Here is a 22,480-nt window from a genome sequence, read left to right on the forward strand (position 1 = left end):
AAAGGAATGAGACAGAGGTAGTCTGATCTGCATGCAGATATAGATATAGGGACATTTTGATTTGCAAGCCTAGTGCGCACAGACATGACAAACAATTACCAAGCAATAGTGATGGTTAAAAGTTCACTGTTACTTTCCATGTTACTCTCAAGATCTGTGTACTCCCTTTCTCTCTCTCTCTCTCTCTCTCTCTCTCTCTCTCACTTTCACTCTCTCTTTCTCTCTCTCTCTCTCTCTCTCTCTCTCTCTCTCTCTCACTTTCACTCTCTCTTTCTCTCTCTCTCTCTCTCTCTCTCTCTCTCTCTCTCTCTCTCTCTCTCTCTCTCTCTCTCTCTCTCTCTCTATCACACACAGATGTGCAGAAGTGCATTTGCACAGAACCCCATCATGAACTTTGTCTTCCTTTCGGGTATACAGGAAAATAACAGTGTGAGTATAAAAGGGGGGAGCAGAGGGAGTTGTTGTTGTTCCAAAAGCTACTGCTAGACAGAGCTGAGCTGACTAAGGAGGGACATTTTAACAGAGGGTAAGTGACTGCAGAATTATTTTGTAACTTGTTGTGCATTCTGATAATACAGAGAACAGCCTACATCTCTATATGTTTTCTTTCTGTATATAACCTGTGATGCACGATATGAACAAATTGAGATAGTGTTTTGCTATTTAAAAAAAACGCTGTTTTTTGATGCTCCGTGAGGCGTATATTTAATAATTTCCAGTTGGTTCACAATTAAGTGTTTCTATAGCATTAATATGCAGAGAAAGAGAGAGAACTTTCTGCATTTACCCACCCGTCTCCGAATCTTTCTTTTTCTGTTGTTCATCAGTTTGCCTTTGGTTGTGCAATAGAATAAAAAATAAAATAAAACAACAACAACATGATATCCCTATAATTACAGGCTAGAGTGTAAAACATCAGAAAGAATGACCTTATATTCGAATCACTCATTTATTTCATATCAGCAGATAAATATGTATTTTTTCAAAGTCTTACGTTCTTTGTCTCCGTTAAAGGGGCAATCCGCTGTTGAAACAATAACAGAGCGTCTCATCGCCACTTTTTCTGTACTAAGCTGAGGGATGGGACTGGAGAAATGTAACCACTCACAAATTCATAGACAGAGCTATGGATGCAAGAACTGACCATCCATAATATGAAAATAGTTTTAACCATGTTTGTGGCTATACAGTGTTTGTTAACATTTACTTTATTTACAAACATTGGTGTAAAACAACCTTATATTTTGGGTTCTGATGGGCTACGACAGTTGAACTAAGCTCACAAGGCATTCGTATGGACCAGTACCAAAATATTGTGCACTCACTAATGTAAGTCGCTCTGGGTAAGAGCATCTGCTAAATTACAACAACAACAATATATATATATATATATATATATATATATATATATATATATATATATATATATTCTTCAAGAATCAATGGGTACATATAATTAATTTATGAGTCCAAAAATGGATGCAGCAACTGCAGATTGCTCCTTTACCTGCCATTGAAAAGACCTAATAAATCAGTTCCTTTCAGAGAAAGATAAGTAATATAGGAAGATTTGGACCAAACATTTGTACATAGGGAACATCCCCCTCATTCTCTGAGATTGTCAGCTTGAGCTTTCTCTCTAGTGTTGACACAGGAAAGGGACACTGTTCACATCTTTGTTACCTGAGCTGACTCTAACCTGAGTCCTGCTTTTTTCTCTCTCTCTCAGTCTCTCTCTTCTACTCACACACACTCAGCAGATCGAGCCTGCTGCAAGGCACCGTGATGAAGGAGGGGCTCAGCCTGCTCCTGGCTCTCTGCCTGCTCCCTGGGGGCGGAGCAGAGAGTGAGGGGGAGGGGACCCGCTGTAAGCCACCACCTCGTTGGAGCATTGGGGAGGTGGAGCCAATGAAGGGGGTTATGGGCCAGGTCACGGTGGTGGCCCTCCTCCAGGCCAGCTGATCGTTCTGCTTGGTGCAGGCATCCTTGTAAGTGGACCAGATAGGGCTCTGTTCCATTCCCTTAGCCACTTTCCTACCCCTAATGGAGTGTGTTTTTTTTTAAGAATCTTTACAATTGACACTTTTCCGGTTGTCAGCAGCACATCTCTTTATAGAATGCCCGTTCTTTATTTTGTTATAACATTATTTATTTTTGGCCATCTCTCCATATCCTCACTTTTCATTTCCTTGTGTTCCTTTGAGCAGATTGGATGAGCTGCGCCTGAAGCTGGAGGGCCAGGGTCTGGACAATGTGACCTATATGGTGGTGAACCACCAGGGGGAGCAGGCCCAGCACCTTCACACCTTGCTGAGCCAGAAACTGTCTGAGAACATCATATTGTACAAACAGGTACCCAAACAGGATGACGTGTGGCAGGCCCTGGCTGGAAAGAAGGATGACTTCCTCATCTATGACAGGTCAGCTCCTTACTGTGGTCTCGCTGTCTCACTGTCTGTCTGTCTCTCTGTCTGTCTGTCTCTCTCTCTGTCTGTCTGTCTGTCTGTCTGTCTGTCTGTCTGTCTGTCTGTCTGTCTGTCTGTCTGTCTGTCGGTCTGTCTATCTATCTGTCTGTCTCTTGTCTGTTTGTCTTTCTGTCTGTCTCTTTCTCTGTTTGTCTGTCTGTCCGCCCATCTGTCTGTTTGTCTTTCTGTCTGTCCCTTGTCTGTCTGTCTTCCTGCCTGCCTGCGCTTGGTCTGCTCAGAAATACAAAACACTGCTCAGCATTCTGTATGTTCCTCTCTCTCTTTCACACACAGTATCCTGTCTTATACAGTTTCATATATCTCATATACATACCACTTTTTCCTACAGCATGCTGCTGTGTAATCATTAAAGTATATCTCTCTCTCTCTCTCTCTCTCTCTCTCTCTCTCTCTCTCTCAATTAAATTCAAAGGGCTTTATATGAATGGGAAACTGTATGTTTACATTGCCAAAGCAAGTGAAATATAGTGCCTTCAGAAAATATTCATACCCCTTGATTTATTCCACATGTTGTTGTGCTATTCGACATTCTAAATGTATTAAATTCATTGTTTTCTCTCACCCATCTACACACAATACCCCATAATGACAAAGTGAAAACATGTTTTTAGAAATGTTTGCAAATGTATTAAAAATGAAATATAAAATTCTCAACCTTGAGTCAATACTTTGTAGAAGCACCTTTGGCAGCGATTACAGCTGTGTCTTTCTGGGAAATGTAAATGTATCCCCTAGTGTTCTTTGGAATGCAGACTAAACCAGGTTTTCCTCTAGGATTTTGCCTGTGCTTAGCTCCATTCCATTTATTTTTTATCCTGAAAAACTGCCCAGTTCTTAACAATTACAATAATACCCAAACATGATGCAGCCACCACTGTGCTTGAAAGTATAGTATTGTGGAGTAACTACAATGTTGTTGATCCCTCCTTAGGTTTCTCCTATCACAGCCATTAAACTCTGTAACTATTTTAAAGTCACCATTGGCTTCATGGTGAAATTCCTGAGCGGTTTCCTTCCTCTCCGGCAACTGAGTTTTTGTAGTGACTGGGTGTATTTATACATCATCAAAAGTGTAATTAATAACTTCACCATGCTCAAATGGATATTCAATGTCTTATTTTGTTTTGCATTTACCAACAGGCGCCCTTCTTTGCGAGGCATTGGAAAATCTCGCTGCTCTTTGTGATTGAATCTTTGTTTGAAATTCACTGCTCGACTGAGGGACCTTACAATTGTATGTGTGCGGTACAGAGATGAGGTAGTCATTAAAAAATCACGTTAAACACTATTATTGCACACAGAGCCAGTCAATGCAACTTATTATGTGACTTGTTAACCACGTTTATACTCCTGAACTTATTTAGGCAGGCCATAACAAATGGGCTGAATACTTTCTAAACAATTTCAATTTCTAAAAACATAATTCCACTTTGACATTATAGGGTATTGTGTGTAGGCCAGTGACATAACATTTAAATTTAATCTATTTTAAATTCAGGCTGAAACACAACAAACTGTGGAAAGGTCAAGGGGTTTTACAAAAGTGAAATAAACTATCAGAAATGAACAGTAAACATTACACTCACAAAAGATTCAAAAATATAGAGGCATTTCAGATGTTATATTATGGCCATATACAGTGTTGTAACACTGAAAATAGTTGACGTAAACATAAATATGGGTTGTATTAACAGTAGTTTGCCCTTTTCTTGTAGCAACAGGTCACACAACTTGCTGATGTGATAGCACACTATGGTATTTCACTTAGTTTATTTTCTAATTCTTTGTGGGTCTGTGTAATCTGAGGGAAATATGTGTCTCTAATATGGCCATACATTTGGCAGGAGGTTAGGAAGTGCAGCTCAGTTTCCATCTCATTTTGTGGGCAGTGCCTGTCTTCTCTCGAGAGCCAGGTCTTCCTACGGTGGCATCTCTCAATAGCAAGGCAATGCTCACTGAGTCTGTACATAGTCAAAGCTTTCCTTAATTTTGGGTCAGCCACTCAGTTATTATCCAACTGTGTACTCTCTGATTAGGGCCAAATAGCATTCCAGTTTGCTCAGTTTTTTAGTCAATTCTTTCCAATGTGTCAAATAATGATCTTTTAGTTTTCAAATGATTTGGTTGGGTGTAATTGTGTTGCTATCCTGGGGCTCTGTGGGGTCTGTTTGTGTTTGTGAACAGAGCCCCAGGACCAGCTTGCTTAGGGGACTCTTCTCTAGGTTAATCTCTCTGTAGGTGATGGCTTTATTATGGAAGGTTTGGGAATCGCTTCCGTTAAGGTGGTTGTAGAATTAACAGCTAATTAGCAGGTATCCTCTTAATTCTGCTCTCCATGTGTTATTGGTGTTTTACATTGTACACGGAGGAGGTTTTTGTAGAATTATGCATGAAGTCTCAATTTGGTATTTGTCCAATTTTGTGAATTCTTGGTTGGTGAGCGGACACCAGACCTCACAACCATAAAGGACAATGGGTTCTATAACTGATTCAAGTATTTTTAGCGAGATCCTAACTGGAGTTTTATGATCCTTTTGATGTCATAGAATGCCCTTCTTGCCTTGTCTCTCAAATCATTCACAGCTTTGTGGAAGTTACCTGTGGTGCTGATGTTAAGGCCAAGGAATGTAAAGTTTGTTGTGTGCTCTAGGGCATCGGTCTCTAGATGGAATTTGTATTTGTGGTTCTAGCATCTGGACCTTTTTTGGAACACCAATATTTTTGTCCTACTGAGATTCACTGTCAGGGAGCAGATCTGTTAATGATAATCCAGAGGATTTTGTCAAGGTTGCTGTTGACGCATATGCCACGGTAGTTATTGGGGTCAATTTTGTCTCCACTTTTGTGGATTGGGGAGATCATTAGTTGGTTCCAAATATTGGGGAAGATGCCAGAGCTGAGGATCATGTTAAAGAGTTTAAGTATAGCCACTAAGAATTTGTGGTCTGCATATTTTATCATTTTATTTAGGATACCATAAACACCACAGACCTTTTTGGATGGGAGGTTTTGTATTTTGTCCTGTAGTTCATTTAATGTAATTGAAGAATCCAGTGTGTTCTGCTAGTCTTTAATAGCTGATTCTAAGATGTGTAATTGATCATGTAAATGTTCTCTCTCTCTCTCTCTCTCTCTCTCTCTCTCTCAGGTGTGGTCGTCTGACCCACCATATCTTCCTCCCCTTTTCCATCCTGGGTACTCCCTACGTAGAGAACGCCATTAAGGAGACCTACTGCCAACGCATCTGTGGGGACTGCACGTATGAGGTACACACTCACACACACACACACACTCGGTATGTATGTGTTTGTATGTGGGAATTAGTTCTATGACAAACCATCCAACACCCATCCTCCTCTCTCACACACAGAACACAGAGATCCCAGCAGAGTGCAACAGGATGGTAGAGGTAAAGCCTGAGGGAGAAGAGAAGCCAGTCACTGGAGGGGATACACCTCACGGTGGACGCGGCCATCATCACCATGGCAATGGGCACGGTCACCATGGCAAAAGCCATGGTCACGGTCACCATGGCGAGAGTGAGGTGGGGCGCGAACACGGTCGTGGCCATGGGGTGGAGCAGCAGCAGCACCAAAATGGCGCTGAGGGGCTCCACCATGGCCAGGCCCATGGCCAATTGCACGTTGGTCAGGAGCATATGGGTCAGCAGCCCAAGGAGGCGCAGGAAGGGCATATTATGCAGAGGCCTTGAGTGAAGGGGAGGGCCAGGTGAAAGGCAGAGCTCAGGTGACATTTGAAGAAGGGGTCTGACATAAGTCCCTCCTCCAAGGTCAGCTGATGCTGACACTGACGGGGGCTGTTTGGCAATGGGGTGCGCAACGAGCCAATCGGGCTCTGACACTGTGATGAGGCGCTGCCCGCCTCCTGACAGTGACAGGGACTGATGGGCGACTCCAACAATCACATCAGGGAGACCTGACAGTGACGCTTGCCCCCCACTGACTGACAGCAGCCTCTGCCAGTGATGTCAGCCTGATCCCCGGGTGTTGAAACCTGAAGCTGAGAGCAGCTGTAAGCAGGGCCATGGCTCTGTGAAAGTTATCTTGCTTATAGGCCTCATATTAACATCTGTGAGACCAACACCGGGGCAAAGCGCTCATACCATCTTACCAACTAGTATTGCTCCGGTACTGTAAAGCCACACTTGATAGAGAGGGATGGAGGAATACATTGGGTCTGGTAGAAGAATGCTAAGCCTAAACCTGTTACGATATGGGGAATAGGATGGTATTTGAGATGTACCCAAAGGTGATAGTATGACATCAAGGAAGGTTGCCTCCACCCTCTCTCTCTCTGTCGGTGCATTGGTGTCACCCTCCCGGGAGTGTATTGGGTGACTATGTTGATGTTTCTCCCCCTCCGTTTTGCTCCCTCCATCCAAAATGAAGGTAGGCACAGAAACTACGCTGTAGTGGTGTCTGTCTGATGTCCGGCTGGGGAGAGGGGAGGGTGAGGGCCATACAATATGACCACCCCCTTAATTCAAAGTTCACAATATCGAGAGCTTTAGAAGGAGTATGAAGGAGTAGCGGCCAATGTTGAAATAAACTGAAATCATTGCCAGAAATGCAAGATTTGAACCAAAGTTAGACATTGTTATATTCAGCGTTAGTTAGACATTGTTATACTCAGCGTTAGTTAGACATTGTTATACTCAGCGTTAGTTAGACATTGTTATACTCAGCGTTAGTTAGACATTGTTATATTCAGCGTTAGTTAGACATTGTTATACTCAGCGTTAGTTAGACATTGTTATATTCAGCGTTAGTTAGACATTGTTATATTCAGCGTTAGTTAAACATTGTTATATTCAGCGTTAGTTAGACATTGTTATATTCAGCGTTAGTTAAACATTGTTATATTCAGTGTTAGTTAGATATTGTTATATTCAGCGTTAGTTAAACATTGTTGTATTCAGTGTTAGTTAGATATTGTTATATTCAGCGTTAGTTAGACATTGTTGTATTCAGTGTTAACAAAACACATTTGAATAAAATACATTATTGATAGAGTAAGATTTTTCTATTATGACCCCATCAACCTTTTCAACTTTTTCTTCAACTAAAAATCTAATGTCACTCCTTTCAAGCAACAACATTTATTTGTACCTTTGAATTAACGCTGTGTTTATTAAAGCAGTAGTGTGTTTTGTAGACACAATTCAATATTCATAGCGTACAGCTGTGATAATGTGTGTTTAGTTTTCCATGTTTCTGTCACTGTTATTGCTGTTGGCAATATTACACATATCTATAATGCACTGTTCATGAACTAACAAAACAAAATGACCGCTTTTCAACTAACAAAATATATTACACACATATCTATAATGCACTGTTCATGAACTAACAAAACAAAGTGACCGCTTTTCAACTAACAAAATATATTACACACATATCTATAATGCACTGTTCATGAACTAACAAAACAAAGTGACCGCTTTTCAACTAACAAAATATATTACACACATATCTATAATGCACTGTTCATGAACTAACAAAACAAAGTGACCGCTTTTCAACTAACAAAAAAACAGCTGGAATGAAGGTGGGTAGAGAGAAATATTGAATATACTGTACTTAATGAAGGTCTCTGGGGAAGACTACGGTCACCTAGAACACCCTATGCTTTGTACAGAACAAATTATTTCTGACTATGGAGTGTAGGTGGTGGAACATGTAAGAAAATATCAATAAAGGTGGTTGATGCACTCATATTGCGCTATGTGGTCTCTCTCTCTCTCTATATATATATATATATATATATATATATATACAGTGCCTTGCGAAAGTATTCGGCCCCCTTGAACTTTGCGACCTTTTGCCACATTTCAGGCTTCAAACATAAAGATATAAAACTGTATTTTTTTGTGAAGAATCAACAACAAGTGGGACACAATCATGAAGTGGAACGACATTTATTGGATATTTCAAACTTTTTTAACAAATCAAAAACGGAAAAATTGGGCATGCAAAATTATTCAGCCCCCTTAAGTTAATACTTTGTAGCGCCACCTTTTGCTGCGATTACAGCTGTAAGTCGCTTGGGGTATGTCTCTATCAGTTTTGCACATCGAGAGACTGAACATTTTTCCCATTCCTCCTTGCAAAACAGCTCGAGCTCAGTGAGGTTGGATGGAGAGCATTTGTGAACAGCAGTTTTCAGTTCTTTCCACAGATTCTCGATTGGATTCAGGTCTGGACTTTGACTTGGCCATTCTAACACCTGGATATGTTTATTTTTGAACCATTCCATTGTAGATTTTGCTTTATGTTTTGGATCATTGTCTTGTTGGAAGACAAATCTCCGTCCCAGTCTCAGGTCTTTTGCAGACTCCATCAGGTTTTCTTCCAGAATGGTCCTGTATTTGGCTCCATCCATCTTCCCATCAATTTTAACCATCTTCCCTGTCCCTGCTGAAGAAAAGCAGGCCCAAACCAAGATGCTGCAACCACCATGTTTGACAGTGGGGATGGTGTGTTCAGCTGTGTTGCTTTTACGCCAAACATAACGTTTTGCATTGTTGCCAAAAAGTTCAATTTTGGTTTCATCTGACCAGAGCACCTTCTTCCACATGTTTGATGTGTCTCCCAGGTGGCTTGTGGCAAACTTTAAACACTTTTTATTGGTATCTTTAAGAAATGGCTTTCTTCTTGCCACTCTTCCATAAAGGCCAGATTTGTGCAATATAAGACTGATTGTTGTCCTATGGACAGAGTCTCCCACCTCAGCTGTAGATCTCTGCAGTTCATCCAGAGTGATCATGGGCCTCTTGGCTGCATCTCTGATCAGTCTTCTCCTTGTATGAGCTGAAAGTTTAGAGGGACGGCCAGGTCTTGGTAGATTTGCAGTGGTCTGATACTCCTTCCATTTCAATATTATCGCTTGCACAGTGCTCCTTGGGATGTTAAAGCTTGGGAAATCTTTTTGTATCCAAATCCGGCTTTAAACTTCTTCACAACAGTATCTCGGACCTGCCTGGTGTGTTCCTTGTTCTTCATGATGCTCTCTGCGCTTTTAACGGACCTCTGAGACTATCACAGTGCAGGTGCATTTATACGGAGACTTGATTACACACAGGTGGATTGTATTTATCATCATTAGTCATTTAGGTCAACACTCTCACTTCTGGAGAGAGTTTGCTGCACTGAAAGTAAAGGGGCTGAATAATTTTGCACGCCCAATTTTTCAGTTTTTAATTTGTTAAAAAAGTTTGAAATATCCAATAAATGTCGTTCCACTTCATGATTGTGTCCCACTTGTTGTTGATTCTTAACAAAAAAATACAGTTTTATATCTTTATGTTTGAAGCCTGAAATGTGACAAAAGGTCGCAAAGTTCAAGGGGGCCGAATACTTTCGCAAGGCACTGTATATATTATATACATGTATATACACTGCTCAATAAAATAAAGGGAACACTTTAACAACACAATGTAACTCCAAGTCAATCACACTTCTGTGAAATCAAACTTTCCACTTAGGAAGCAACACTGATTGACAATAAATTTCACATGCTGTTGTGCAAATGGAATAGACAACAGGTGAAAATTATAGGCAATTAGCAAGACACCCCCAATAAAGGAGTGGTTCTGCAGGTGGTGACCACAGACCACTTCTCAGTTCCTATGCTTCCTGGCTGATGTTTTGGTCACTTTTGAATGCTGGCGGTGCTTTCACTCTAGTGGTAGCATGAGACGGAGTCTACAACCCACACAAGTGGCTCAGGTAGTACAGCTCATCCAGGATGGTACATCAATGCGAGCTGTGGCAAGAATGTTTGCTGTGTCTGTCAGCATAGTGTCCAGAGCATGGAGACGCTACCAGGAGACAGGCCAGTACATCAGGAGACGTGGAGAAGGCCGTAGGAGGGCAACAACCCAGCAGCAGGACCGCTACCTCCGCCTTTGTGCAAGAGGGAGTAGGAGGAGCACTGCCAGAGCCTTGCAAAATTACCTCCAGCAGGCCACAAATGTGCATGTGTCTGCTGAAACGGTCAGAAACAGACTCCATGAGGGTGGTATGAGGGCCCGACGTCCACAGGTGGGGGACCTTTGGCATTTGCCAGAGAACACCAAGATTGGCAAATTCGCCACTGGCGCCCTGTGCTCTTCACAGATGAAAGCAGGTTCACACTGAGCACGTGACAGACATGACAGAGTCTGGAGACGCCGTGGAGAATGTTCTGCTGCCTGCAACATCCTCCATCATTCTAAAATGGAATTCGTTTGGAACCACCAAGACTCTTCCTAGAGCTGGTCGCCTGGCCAAAATGAGCAATCTGGAGAGAAGGGCCCTTACACTTCACTGTTGTGATACCTGTGGTAAATTCAATTAATTGGACACGATTTGTTAAGGCACACACCTGTCTATATAAGTTCCCACAGTTGACAGTGTATGTCAGAGCAAAAACCAAGCCATGAGGTCTGTAGAGCTCCGAGACAGGATTGTGTTGAGACACAGATCTAGGGAAGGTTGAAGGTCCCCCAAAAACCGTCATTCTAAAATGGAAGAAGTTTGGAATCACCAAGACTCTTCCTAGAGCTGGCTGCCTAGCCAAACTGAGAAATCGGGGGAAGAAGGGCCTTGGTCAGGGAGGTGACCAAGAACCCAATGTTCACTCTGTCAGAGCTCCAGAGTTCCTCTGTGCAGATGGGAGAACCTTCCGGAAGGACAACCATCTCTGCAGCCCTCTACCAATCAGGCCTTTATGGTAGAGTGACCAGACGGAAGCCATTCCTTAGTAAAAGGCACATGACAGCATGCTTGGAGTTTGCCAAATGGCACCTAAAGGACTCTCAGACAATGGAAACCAAGATTGAACTCTTTAGCCTGAATGCCAAGGATCATGTCTAGAGGAAACCAGGCACCGCTCATCACCTGGCCAATACCATCTCTAAACATGGTCGTGGCAGCATCATCATGCTGTGGGGATGTTTTCAGTGGCAGGGACTGGGAGACTAGTCAGAATAATGAGAAAGATGAATGGAGCAAAGTACAGAGCGATCCTTGATGAAAACCTACTCCAGAGTGCTCAAGACCTCAGACTGGGGTAAAGGTTCACTTTTCAACAGGACAACGACCCTAAGCACACATCAAAGTGGAGTGGCTTTGGGACAAGTCTCTGAATGTCCTTGAGTGGCCCAGCCAGAGCCTGGACTTGAACCCGATCAGAATCTCTGGAGAGACTTGATATTAGCTCTGCAGTGACGCTCCCCATCCAACCTGACAGAGCTTGAGAGGATCTGCAGAGAATAATGGGAGTAACTCCTCAAATACAGGTGTGCCAAGCGTGTAGCTTCATACCCAAGAAGACTCGAGGCTGTAAACACTGCCAAAGATGCTTCAACAAAGTACTGAGTAAAGGGTCTGAATACTTATGTAAAAAATGGTATTTGTATAATTTTGCAAACAATTCTAAAAACCTGTGTGTAGCTTGATGAGGAAAAAAAAACAATTGAATCCATTTTAGAATAAGGCTGTAACGCAACGAAATGTGGAAAAACTGAAGGGGTGTGAATATTTACCGAATCTTTAAAACTTGATTGCTGATATACAAAACATTTTGGGACTATATCAACTATGGACTACTGAAATAAAATAAAAAATAAAATGTTCCTTTAAGTGTGTTTAGGGGTGTTGGCCGCGCCCAATAATTGGCAACACCTACTAATTGGCCACATCGAATTTAATGAGTGCTTCCTTTGAAATGGAGTCTGTTTAAATAGACTAAAATCATCCATCCTGGTGACAGATAATGGACTAACTACATGGATAAAGACCAGAAGATTATAGGTCATGATGCTGTGTCACAATAAAAAAGAAATGTATTTGTATGATTAACGCCTAAGGAAATGTGTTTCCATGTGTCCTAACAGTGCTTGGAGTTTTGAAAGGTTCACCCAAAATAAGCTAGCCGTGTTATTAAAAGTTGCATTAAAACATTCAGTGAAAGTTAAGTAAGTTATTGAAAAACCTCCAAATAACCTGTAACTTCCATTCTTAAAGCATTAATAAAACCTCCCATGAAAACGTTTTAAGAGTTAAACATTCTCAGAACCTCCCTACAACCTAAAAATCAACATGCCCAGAAGGTGAAATTTTCCCTTCTGTTCTCAGAATGTTTAAAAAACATGTTGTTTTACCGGTCAGGAAACATATGGCTTCGTTCCCACAACCAATGTGAAACCAAAAACATACAGTACCAATCAAACGTTTGGACACACCTACTCATTCAAGGGTTTTTCTTTATTTCTACTATTTTCTACATTGTGAAGCAGGTTGAGAGAATGCCAAGAGTGTGCAAAGCTGTCGTCAAGGTAAAGGGTGGCTACTTTGAAGAATCTAAAATATTAAATAGATTTTGATTTGTTTAACACTTTTTTGGTTGCTACATGATTCCATGTGTGTTATTTCATAGTTTTGATGTCTTCAACATTATTCTACTTCTAATAAACCAAATGTGCTAGCTGGGAAGTAATTTGAGAAGCCCTTCAGAGTGGTTTGACTGTCAAAGGAATTTGGCATGTCGCCTACTGTACAAGTGTCTAGTTCTTTAACACCTGACTCACATGTTAGTCAAGTAGTGGAAGTCATATTACTACAAACATGTATCACAGTAATAATCATGTACAACTTTTAACAATATTCAAACAAAATAGTAAACAGTAAAGCACTCCCAGAAACACTTTTTTTTGCCTGTAATTCAGAGCCATTAACATCAGATGGCAAAGGAGATACGTTAAAGGTCCCAGAGCTCTCTCTTGCACAGGCCATCCTGCTCATTGCCAGAGCGTGTCTCTTTGTGTAAGCAGCCTGTAGACTAGTTATACCAGAAAACTGGGCAGTGTCCCTTTTCACATGCACAGACGACTGGGTTCACAAATTACATTCCTGGGAGGAACATTGCTTTCAAAGTGAGTCAACTCCCTCTCTGTCTCTACATAGTACAGGCCTAGGCAGAATACTGCTGCAGTAGGCTAATAATTGTTTAATTAATAAAAGTGATGTTCCTACTCTAATTCTTTGAATAAAGAAACACATGTTTCAAATATTTTTGCTGAGCTGAGTTTTCCTCGTGTAAGACATTGGCCCTTCAATGTCATCCTCACTGAATTCTCATAGTTAACAAACACATCAATCAAAACAGACTTTTCAACTGTGACCAGGAGGTTCCCTTCGTGTGACCAGTGTGACCAGGAGGTTCCCTTCGCGTGACCAGGAGGTTCCCTTCGTGTGACCAGGAGGTTACCTTTGTGTGACCAGGTTACCTTCGTGTGACCAGGAGGTTCCCTTCGTGTGACCAGGAGGTTCCCTTCGTGTGACCAGGAGGTTACCTTTGTGTGACCAGGTTACCTTCGTGTGACCAGTAGGTTACCTTCGTGTGACCAGTGTGACCAGGAGGTTCCCTTCGTGTGACCAGGAGGTTCCCTTCGTGTGACCAGGAGGTTCCCTTCGTGTGACCAGGTTACCTTCGTGTGACCAGTAGGTTACCTTCGTGTGACCAGTGTGACCAGGAGGTTCCCTTCGTGTGACCAGTGTGACCAGGAGGTTCCCTTCGTGTGACCAGTGTGACCAGGAGGTTACCTTTGTGTGACCAGGTTACCTTCGTGTGACCAGTAGGTTACCTTCGTGTGACCAGTGTGACCAGGAGGTTCCCTTCGTGTGACCAGGAGGTTACCTTTGTGTGACCAGGTTACCTTCGTGTGACCAGTAGGTTACCTTCGTGTGACCAGTGTGACCAGGAGGTTCCCTTCGTGTGACCAACTGCAAACAGTGTTCTTTCTCTTTCTTTCCTCAAGTTAACACGGCAGCATGTATTATAATGCCTTACCTCTGAGGCCTAAACTGGGATTCTACACAGCACATATGCACAGAGTGTATAAAACACCATCCTAATATTGACTTGCACCCCCTTTTGCCCTCAGAACAGCCTCAATTCATCTGAGCATTGACTCTACAAGGTGTTGACTCCAAAGCTTCTGACAGTTCTGTCAAGTTGGCTGGTAGTGGATCTCTACTCTGAACAGCTCATTCCATCTCATCCCACAGATGATCAATTGGATTGAGATCTGGTGACTGGGCAGGCCACTGCAGTAAGCTGAATTCACTATCACGTTTGTGGAACCATTCCTGGACAATCCTAGCCTTGTGGCATGGGGCATTATTCTGCTGAAAAAAATGTGGAGATGGATACACCGCTGCCAGGATAGGCAATGATGTTCAGACATCATGTGGCATTCAAACGTTGCTCTACTTTTATCAATGGGCCCAATGTGTGCCATGAAAACACGCCACACACCATCAGTCTGCAATGTTGACACCCGGCATGATGGATGCACGACCTCATATGGTTCTCCATACCCTAGTCCTCCCATCAGCATGGAACAGCAAGAACCTGGATTCATCAGACCAGGCAATGTTTTTCCAATTATCCAGTGTTTTCGTTCCTTTGCCCAGTGTCGTGTTTTTTTGTCAGAAAGAAGTGGAACTCCGTAAAGTTGTCGGCTGTCATACCCCATTTGTGTCAAGGTACGACGAGTTGTTTATTCTTGTTTGCGTCTTTGGGCACCAATGTTGTCCTGGACTGTCAGTTGACTAACTGTGGCCCGTCTGTTGCTCTGCACAATTCGTGTCAGTCTCCTTTGTCCTCTTTCATCAATGACACATTTTCGACCCCTGGCATGCCATTGGCAGGATGACCTTTGTGTGGTGGACCATTCTTGATACTGGTCCAATGAGCAGTGTTGCAGTTCCTGACACACTCAAAACGGTGCGCCTGGCACCAACTACCATACCCCGTTCAAAGGCACTTAAATCTTGTCTTGCCCATTCACCATCTGAATGGCACACACACGCAATCAATGTTTCAATCGTCTCAAGGCTTAAAAATCCTTCTTAAACCCGTCTCCTCCCCTTCATCTACACTGATTGAAGTGAATTTAACAGGTGACATCAATAAGGGATCATAGATTTCACCTGGTCAGTCTGTCATGGAAAGAGCAGGTGTTCCTAATGTTTGTACACTCAGTGTACTTATGAGTTTATGTAATGGGGTCAAGGCATCCTCTTCCACCTTTAAAAAGCATATTCCAGAAGTGTCTCTAGACAGCAACTCCTCACTGTAATGGAGCTGAATAACCATTGAGACTGCTCCTCTAAGAAGGTCAACAAGCAAGCAGAGGCAATAAACGAGTGCTGTGTGGGCAGATAGCGTGGGCGTAATTGGCCTGAAGATCCAATACAGGGGGAGCAGTGACTTATGGGTAATTACCTGCAATGTCCTGGGACGCAGAGCTGTGAGTGGCTGGCTCTCTGATCCAATCAGCCCCACACTGAGCAGCTGAGTACACAGGCTCTGTCTAATTGGCCAATCTGTTGTTCTCTCGACACAGGGCTGCTTCCAGGATGCTTCCTGATCCACTTAGCGCCGGAGAGACCCACACAGTTGCATCGACAAACGCCCGAGCACGCACACACTATTTATTCCTTGCTGTGTAGAGCATTTACTGAATCAACACCCTCCACTGTCACGGCACATTGTGAACTCATCCTGAGTGACCTAAAATGTGGAATATCACACTCCTATTTCATTCTGCATCAGAAGGTTTAATGGCCTATGCATTCTGGCCTTTAAATCAGAGAGTATCTGTATGTACAAATACCTAACCGACAAAGATATATATTTATTGTGAATCTTTTTGAAAGATATTGAACAGAAAACAACACGAAAGAAAAAAATGCAGCAGAACCTCAGAAACCCGTCGAACGTCGAGGCCCTCGAACCAGACCCTGTCAAATTTTATCAAGCTGGGTGTATAGCCAATCAACTCCAAAATAAATCCCAGAACTCAACATTTTCTGCCTAAAAATAACAAACAAACAAACATAACCTGAGCCTGTAGCGTCGATGCTCTGGTCTGCTGATGCAAACGCTTCGTGACGATTTAAAAACAACTATAACTCATATCTGTAGTAGCCTCCTGCTCATCTCGCTCTTTAATTGTCAACGTATGAAACACTTACGATAACCCTTTGACACAGATGACATGGGATCGTACAAAAACCAAAAACAATATAGAGTTTAGTTACAGCACGATCAGACTAAGATATTGGCTTATATCTTGAAATAATACTTGTGCTACAATATCTATACTGTATCACCATATACAAAATACTCTGTAGGAAAAACACACAATATCTTATCTTTGTAGTGAATATCAAGGCAATAGGTGTCTCCATCTTCAATTCTTATACAATTTTAAAACAGACTTTGCTATGAACTTCATGATAGATAATTCGCAGACTAATTCACAGACTTGACTTCGTCTGAAATACAAAATATGTATATATAACAGCCTAATTCATACAGTGTCTAATATTCCAAAGCACAAATTATTGAGCTAATATTGACACATTAGTATTCAATTTAACATAAGGTACATTGGCAAAATTACTGACACAAATGGTAAACAAATGTCTGGTAACCTTGAATGGTAGCACTTTACTTGACACCCAGCGTCATAACATGTTATATGGTCATAACGCTGTCATGACACATATATTTAGACCCATTGTGACATATATTGCATTATTTTATGGCTAGTTATGACACCTACATAAGAATGTCAAAACCCACTAAATCTACTGTACCACACAAGGCAAAACATTTCATTACACCACAGCCTACGAGTCCACAGTATTACCTACCTCCAACGCAGGAGACGAACAAGACACTCTCTTTTTGACTGCTATCTGACATTAGGACATGTACGAGGCTGATATGATTCTGAGGGTCATGATGCTTCTTGACAGAGTCATAAAGTGTCTTTTCTACAAGTTACTTAAAATCTGATTAAAAAACACATTACTGTAAAGAATTAATTGCAACAACAAAAAATAATTTAAGATTCAAACTTTCAAAAAAAGGAAACTATTTGGCATGGAAAAAACTAATTTGAATAAATGTGGGTTTTGACACTTATGTAGGTGTCAGAACCAGCCACAAAATAATGCATAATATGTCACAACAGGTGTAAATATATGGGTCATGACAGTGATATGACCATGTTATGACAGGTTATGACCGTGTCATAATGTGTTATGACTCTGGGTGTAAGGTAAAGTGTTACACCTTGGGTATAGCAACCTTGGATGCTACAAACCACGTCCATGTTGCATTGCACATTCCACTATACAAACATTTACCAACGTCCAACAGACTAAAACCTTAGCAGTACTTGTCTAAATAATCTGATAGAGCTTTCCTTATAGTGTACATACACATAGGCACCTCTGGCTTATTCAGTTGATTGCAAAGTTTTAGAATGTTGCATATAGAAAGGAAATGAATAGAGCTGACTCCAATGCTTTCATATTCTACTACACAACATAGAACAATGTCTGTTCCAAGATAATGCATTTCTATTTCAACCTTCTATGAAGTTACACCCGCCTGAATAAGCCCGTGGCAAGGCTGAATGCAGACAGACAAAGACAAAATACAACATACATAATACAGTAGTTGTTACAGCACTAGTAGAGATATATTAAGACATTTATTTTTCAATGTTTACATGCTGGTAGCAGAGAGAGAGAAAGCGAGAAAAAGAGAAAGAGAGAAAAAGCATGACAGAGAATGGCACATTTGCACAGGTTGTGAACGATAGCATGTGTCTAAAAACAGTTATCATTCATTAATTGTTAAATAGATGAATCCACAAGTGAACATTCTTGCTGTGCCGGCATAATATATGTTTCATATTTACCTCAGAAACCTGGTCTTAAGGTTTGATTGGCAAGGGCTGTGTCACAGCTTCGATCTAAAATAGCTTATTCTATGCTGTTGTATTTGTGATAAAGCCATGCGAATCGTCAAGTTCAAGAGTTCCTGTAGTGAACACAAAACAATCACAGATTTCCTGCACGTACAGAGAGGCTTTTAGTCCTTATGATGCAGTTTGTACAGGCTGAATAGATCCCAGTTATACAGAGAGGCTTTTAGTCCTTATGATGCAGTTTGTACAGGCTGATCCAATCAGTTTTCCCCACTGACTCAAAGTCATCACATTGAATTTGTTTGTTGAAATGACGTGGAAACAATGTTGATTACGCCAGTTTTGGTTCAGTGGGACAGCTCCTCACATATCCTCTGGAGCTGATGGTTCTCTTGTGGATCAAGATAATCTTTCTGATGATGATAATAATATTTCATTTGTAGTGTGCATTTTCCGCGCTCAATGCGCATAAGGTAGAAAACTAAAACAAAACAACAAAAAACAGCATGAAGTATAAACAACAATCACAATACATGGAAACATTACATACTAATGCAAAATACAGGCTTTAAGCAAATTGAATGATGATACATGTACACTGAGTTTACCAAACATTAGGAACACCTCCATAATATTGAGTTGCATCCCCCCCTCTCCTTTTACCCTTAGAACAGCCTCAATTTGTCAGGGAATGGACTCTACGGGGTGTCAAAAGCATTCCACGCGGTTGCTGGCCCATGTTGACTCCGATGCTTCCCACAGTTGTGTCAAGTTGGCTGGATATCCTTTGGGTGGTGGACCATTCTGGATACACACGGGAAACTGTTGAGGGTGAAAAACCCAGCAGCGTTGCAGCTCTTGACACAAACCAATGCGCCTGGCACCTGCTACCATACCCCGTTCAAAGGCACCTAAATCTTGTGTCTTGCCCATTCACCCTCTTAATGGCACAGATACACAATCCATGTCTGAATTGTCTCAAGGCTTACAAATCCTTATTTAACCTGTTAACTATCTTTCATCTACATTGATTGAAGTGGATGAAAAAGTGACATCATTAAGGGATCATAGCGTTCACCTGGAATTACTAATGCAGATGAATGAAATATGATAATGTGTTCTTTGTTTTAATGTTACATTTCCCGTTCACAGCCAGTTGTTGTCCTTTACGACAGTGTGTGTGTGTATGTCAGCTCAAAAGAAGAGTGGATACTATCCTTTCCCCTTCTGTGTGTGTGTGTGTGCCTGGGTATGTTTGTAAGGTTGTGGGCGTATAGAAAGCTCTGAGCTTCTAAGTACATATTTCACTACATCAAAAGGAGGTAATTTTACTATCATTACAAAGTGCAAGCGAGAGCACATTAACATTGGCATTACATTTAGAAACAGAAAAATATTATAACTACCCCTTTTCACATTTCCAGTCATAGAGTAGTACCACAGTATGAGTCATAATACCCATAACACCTAGTGGTCAAACAGGGAAATGATTCCAATCATTTTCCCACCATAAATCTTTCCCTTAGGGGATTTTAGAAATAGGTAAACTAAGGGCTGTGTTTGGTGTAGGTTTACCCTGGCATGACGTTTTGAGAACCATGTAAATCTCTCAAGGACAAGGTGTCTTATCAATATATTTACCTGTTTTTACCTGCACAAAAATCAAATGCTAATTCATGCTAATGTCACTATCATAAAGAACTACAAATGCCATGATGATCTGGACAAGACTGCCAAATCTAGGCAAAGGTGAGAATCTCTGGATGAACCATTGTTAGCTAAATGTAGTAATGAATATATTGGCAACATTTCTTTAAACAGAGAATTCTATGAACTGTCTTGTGCAAATGTTAAATTGACACAATATCTGTTAGCAAAGGTGTCAGCTGGAGACGACGTGCAGGAGCTTGCAGGGATTTGTAGTTTTGCATGTCTACTTTGACATCAATTAGCATTTTTCAATTCTGAGCGTAAATAGATCTGAATATATTGATAAAGTCACCTTGTCCGTGAGAGATTTACAAGGTTATCAAAACGCCATGCCAGGGAAAGCCTACATGAAACACAACCCTTATTTGAAGTGTTTCTAAAATCCCCTATGGTGGAAAATGAATGATTGGAACTATTTCCCTGTTTGACCACTAGGTTTTATGGTTATTATGACACCTCCACTGTGGAGCTCTATTGTCCCTGCATTTACAATTAATGCAAAGTCAGAAAGTAGAACATATAAAAGCAGTCTTTCCTATATTGTGAGAATTAAGTCTATGCTGTAAGTGAAATCTGCTTGGTGTTACGGGTTTTCTTGTTCTCTGTTTATTATAGTGACCGGTGTCTGAGTTGTCACAGTGAGTGCAGACAGGTCGTCTAATGGCCGTGTTAAAAACTGACCTCAGTCTGGTAATAATTAGATGACTCTGCCGCAAAAAGGATGCAAGAGAAATATAAGCATGAAAACATGCCATTAAGCAAAATAATGAGAGCGCAAAATGAACGACCGTAGTTACTAATAGTCACTGCTCGCTGTAGCGCTAAGTTTGACAAACAGCACACTCAAGTGTTCTGTCAATTAATGAGGCCATAACGATGATGTTAAAGTTGGTGTGTTTGTATAAATGGCAAGTAGATGTGCTTGTTATTCTCCCAGACATGTTGTTATTGGATCCATCTACAGTCAAATTAAGACTTAAATCAACAAGCTAGAGTATTAAATATGTATATGTTAAGCGTAGATATTTATACATTAAGGTGGGACTAGGTGTGTCTGCAAGGCAAATGTTTACATTGCACCTCATCAGTCAAACAACAGATATATTGAAGTATCAGGTAACATAGAACTAGAACCATGTCTGAGCTTGTCTGTCTGCGTATGTATGGTGCATAAGTGTATCTGTGTGTATATTAGAGAACCGTGCATTTCAAGGTTTCAGACTGTGGGTTTTTCGGTGTCTCAGTCTTAGTCAGAAAGAACACAGTAAGATTTGTTCACATATTACTTTAAGCCTTGTCAAACCAGAAAGGCCAATTTTACAGAAGCTCTTTCCTCAAGTTCCAGTCACTCATAAAAGCCAAACACAACAACTAAACATTTCTCTTCCTCAGCTTCCCTTCAAGCAAACTCTCAAACAAACGACCATGCTTGTTGTCGAGTCTGTCCCGTGAGATATTTGGCTTCCAGCATTGATCAAGTAGAACAAGGCTGTCTGTGATGATTATTGACTTCATGACAAGTGGCCTCCAACCTCTACGCCCCAAGGCCTACTGGGCAGTGTAGTTTTTCTTAAGGCGAGAGGTTGCCCAACAGGTCCGGGGTGAGGTACCCTATGGGCATGACGGGCAGGGGCTTGGAGGGAGGTTGTGGGGAACAGGTAGGGGACCTCTGGGGGGAAGGGGGGTTGAGGAGAAGGCTGTGCTGGAAATCAACATCCTGAACCACAGTGTAGTCCGAAACAGGGGGGAGGAACTGAGCAGGGGGGGAGTCAGGAAGGATGTAGGGGGACTGGTAGTCCCCTAGGAGGGTGGTAGCAGGAAGATAGGCCTCCTGGTGGGGCTTGCTCTCGGCAGAAGGTGGAGGGAAGGTGTGGTAGACCTCCCCAGGTGAGGAGGGGTCAGGGGTGCTCATCTGCCGGCTACTGCTCTCTGTCGTGTAGCCCCCTGCCTCAGGAGCAACCACCAGCAGCTGAAACTTCAGCTTGTTCGTTCTCCTATCCTCCTCTTCCTCACTCTCCTCCTCTCCTCCCTCCATTTTTCCCTTCTTATCCTTCTCTGTTGTTGGAGTGTTCTCCGGGGCTCCGACCTGCTGGCCTGGCGAGAGCACCACCCCTCCGGTGGGCGTCACATCGCTGACCTGGGCATAGAAGTCCATGTTAACCCAGCTCTGAGGGCCTCCCAGCTGGGTCTGGACCAGGTGCCTCTCCCCTCCCTCTGGAGGTAAGTCTGGAGCCTGGAGCCCGGGGCATGGGACCTCCAGCACATCTAGGGATGGGGTGCTTGAGTGGCTACAGTTCCCCAAGCATGGCTCAACTTTGTTGGGTTGGCAGGACAGGAGGGCAGCCATTAACATCAGGGTCTCCTGGTCAGGCAGCTCTGGATCATAGGAGCTGGCCCGGCCAGAGTCATCCTCAGGGATACTGAGAGAGGGAGGGAGAGAGAAAGAGAGAGGGGGACAAAGGGAGGGAGAGAGGGACAGAGGGAGGGG

The 22,480-nt window shown here is 42.2% G+C and overlaps 1 protein-coding gene and 1 pseudogene across 2 annotated transcripts in view; one reads left to right on the forward strand and one right to left on the reverse strand.

The window, feature by feature from the left end:
* The first annotated feature begins 354 nt into the window (after positions 1–354).
* On the forward strand, positions 355–8,221 carry LOC139389371 (selenoprotein Pa-like; annotated as a pseudogene).
* Positions 8,222–16,171: 7,950 nt separating this feature from the next.
* Positions 16,172–22,480, reverse strand: part of LOC139389699 (growth hormone receptor-like) — an 88,250-nt gene continuing 81,941 nt past the window's right edge. For both annotated transcript variants that reach the window (XM_071136593.1, XM_071136592.1), the window contains one exon: positions 16,172–22,412. In XM_071136593.1, the coding sequence (XP_070992694.1) occupies positions 21,563–22,412 (850 nt within the window). In that variant the 3' untranslated portion in view covers positions 16,172–21,562. The remainder of the gene's footprint in view (positions 22,413–22,480) is intronic.

The sequence above is a fragment of the Oncorhynchus clarkii genome, chromosome 30, assembly GCF_045791955.1.
Source record: "Oncorhynchus clarkii lewisi isolate Uvic-CL-2024 chromosome 30, UVic_Ocla_1.0, whole genome shotgun sequence".
NCBI classification, from domain to species: Eukaryota; Metazoa; Chordata; class Actinopteri; order Salmoniformes; family Salmonidae; genus Oncorhynchus; species Oncorhynchus clarkii.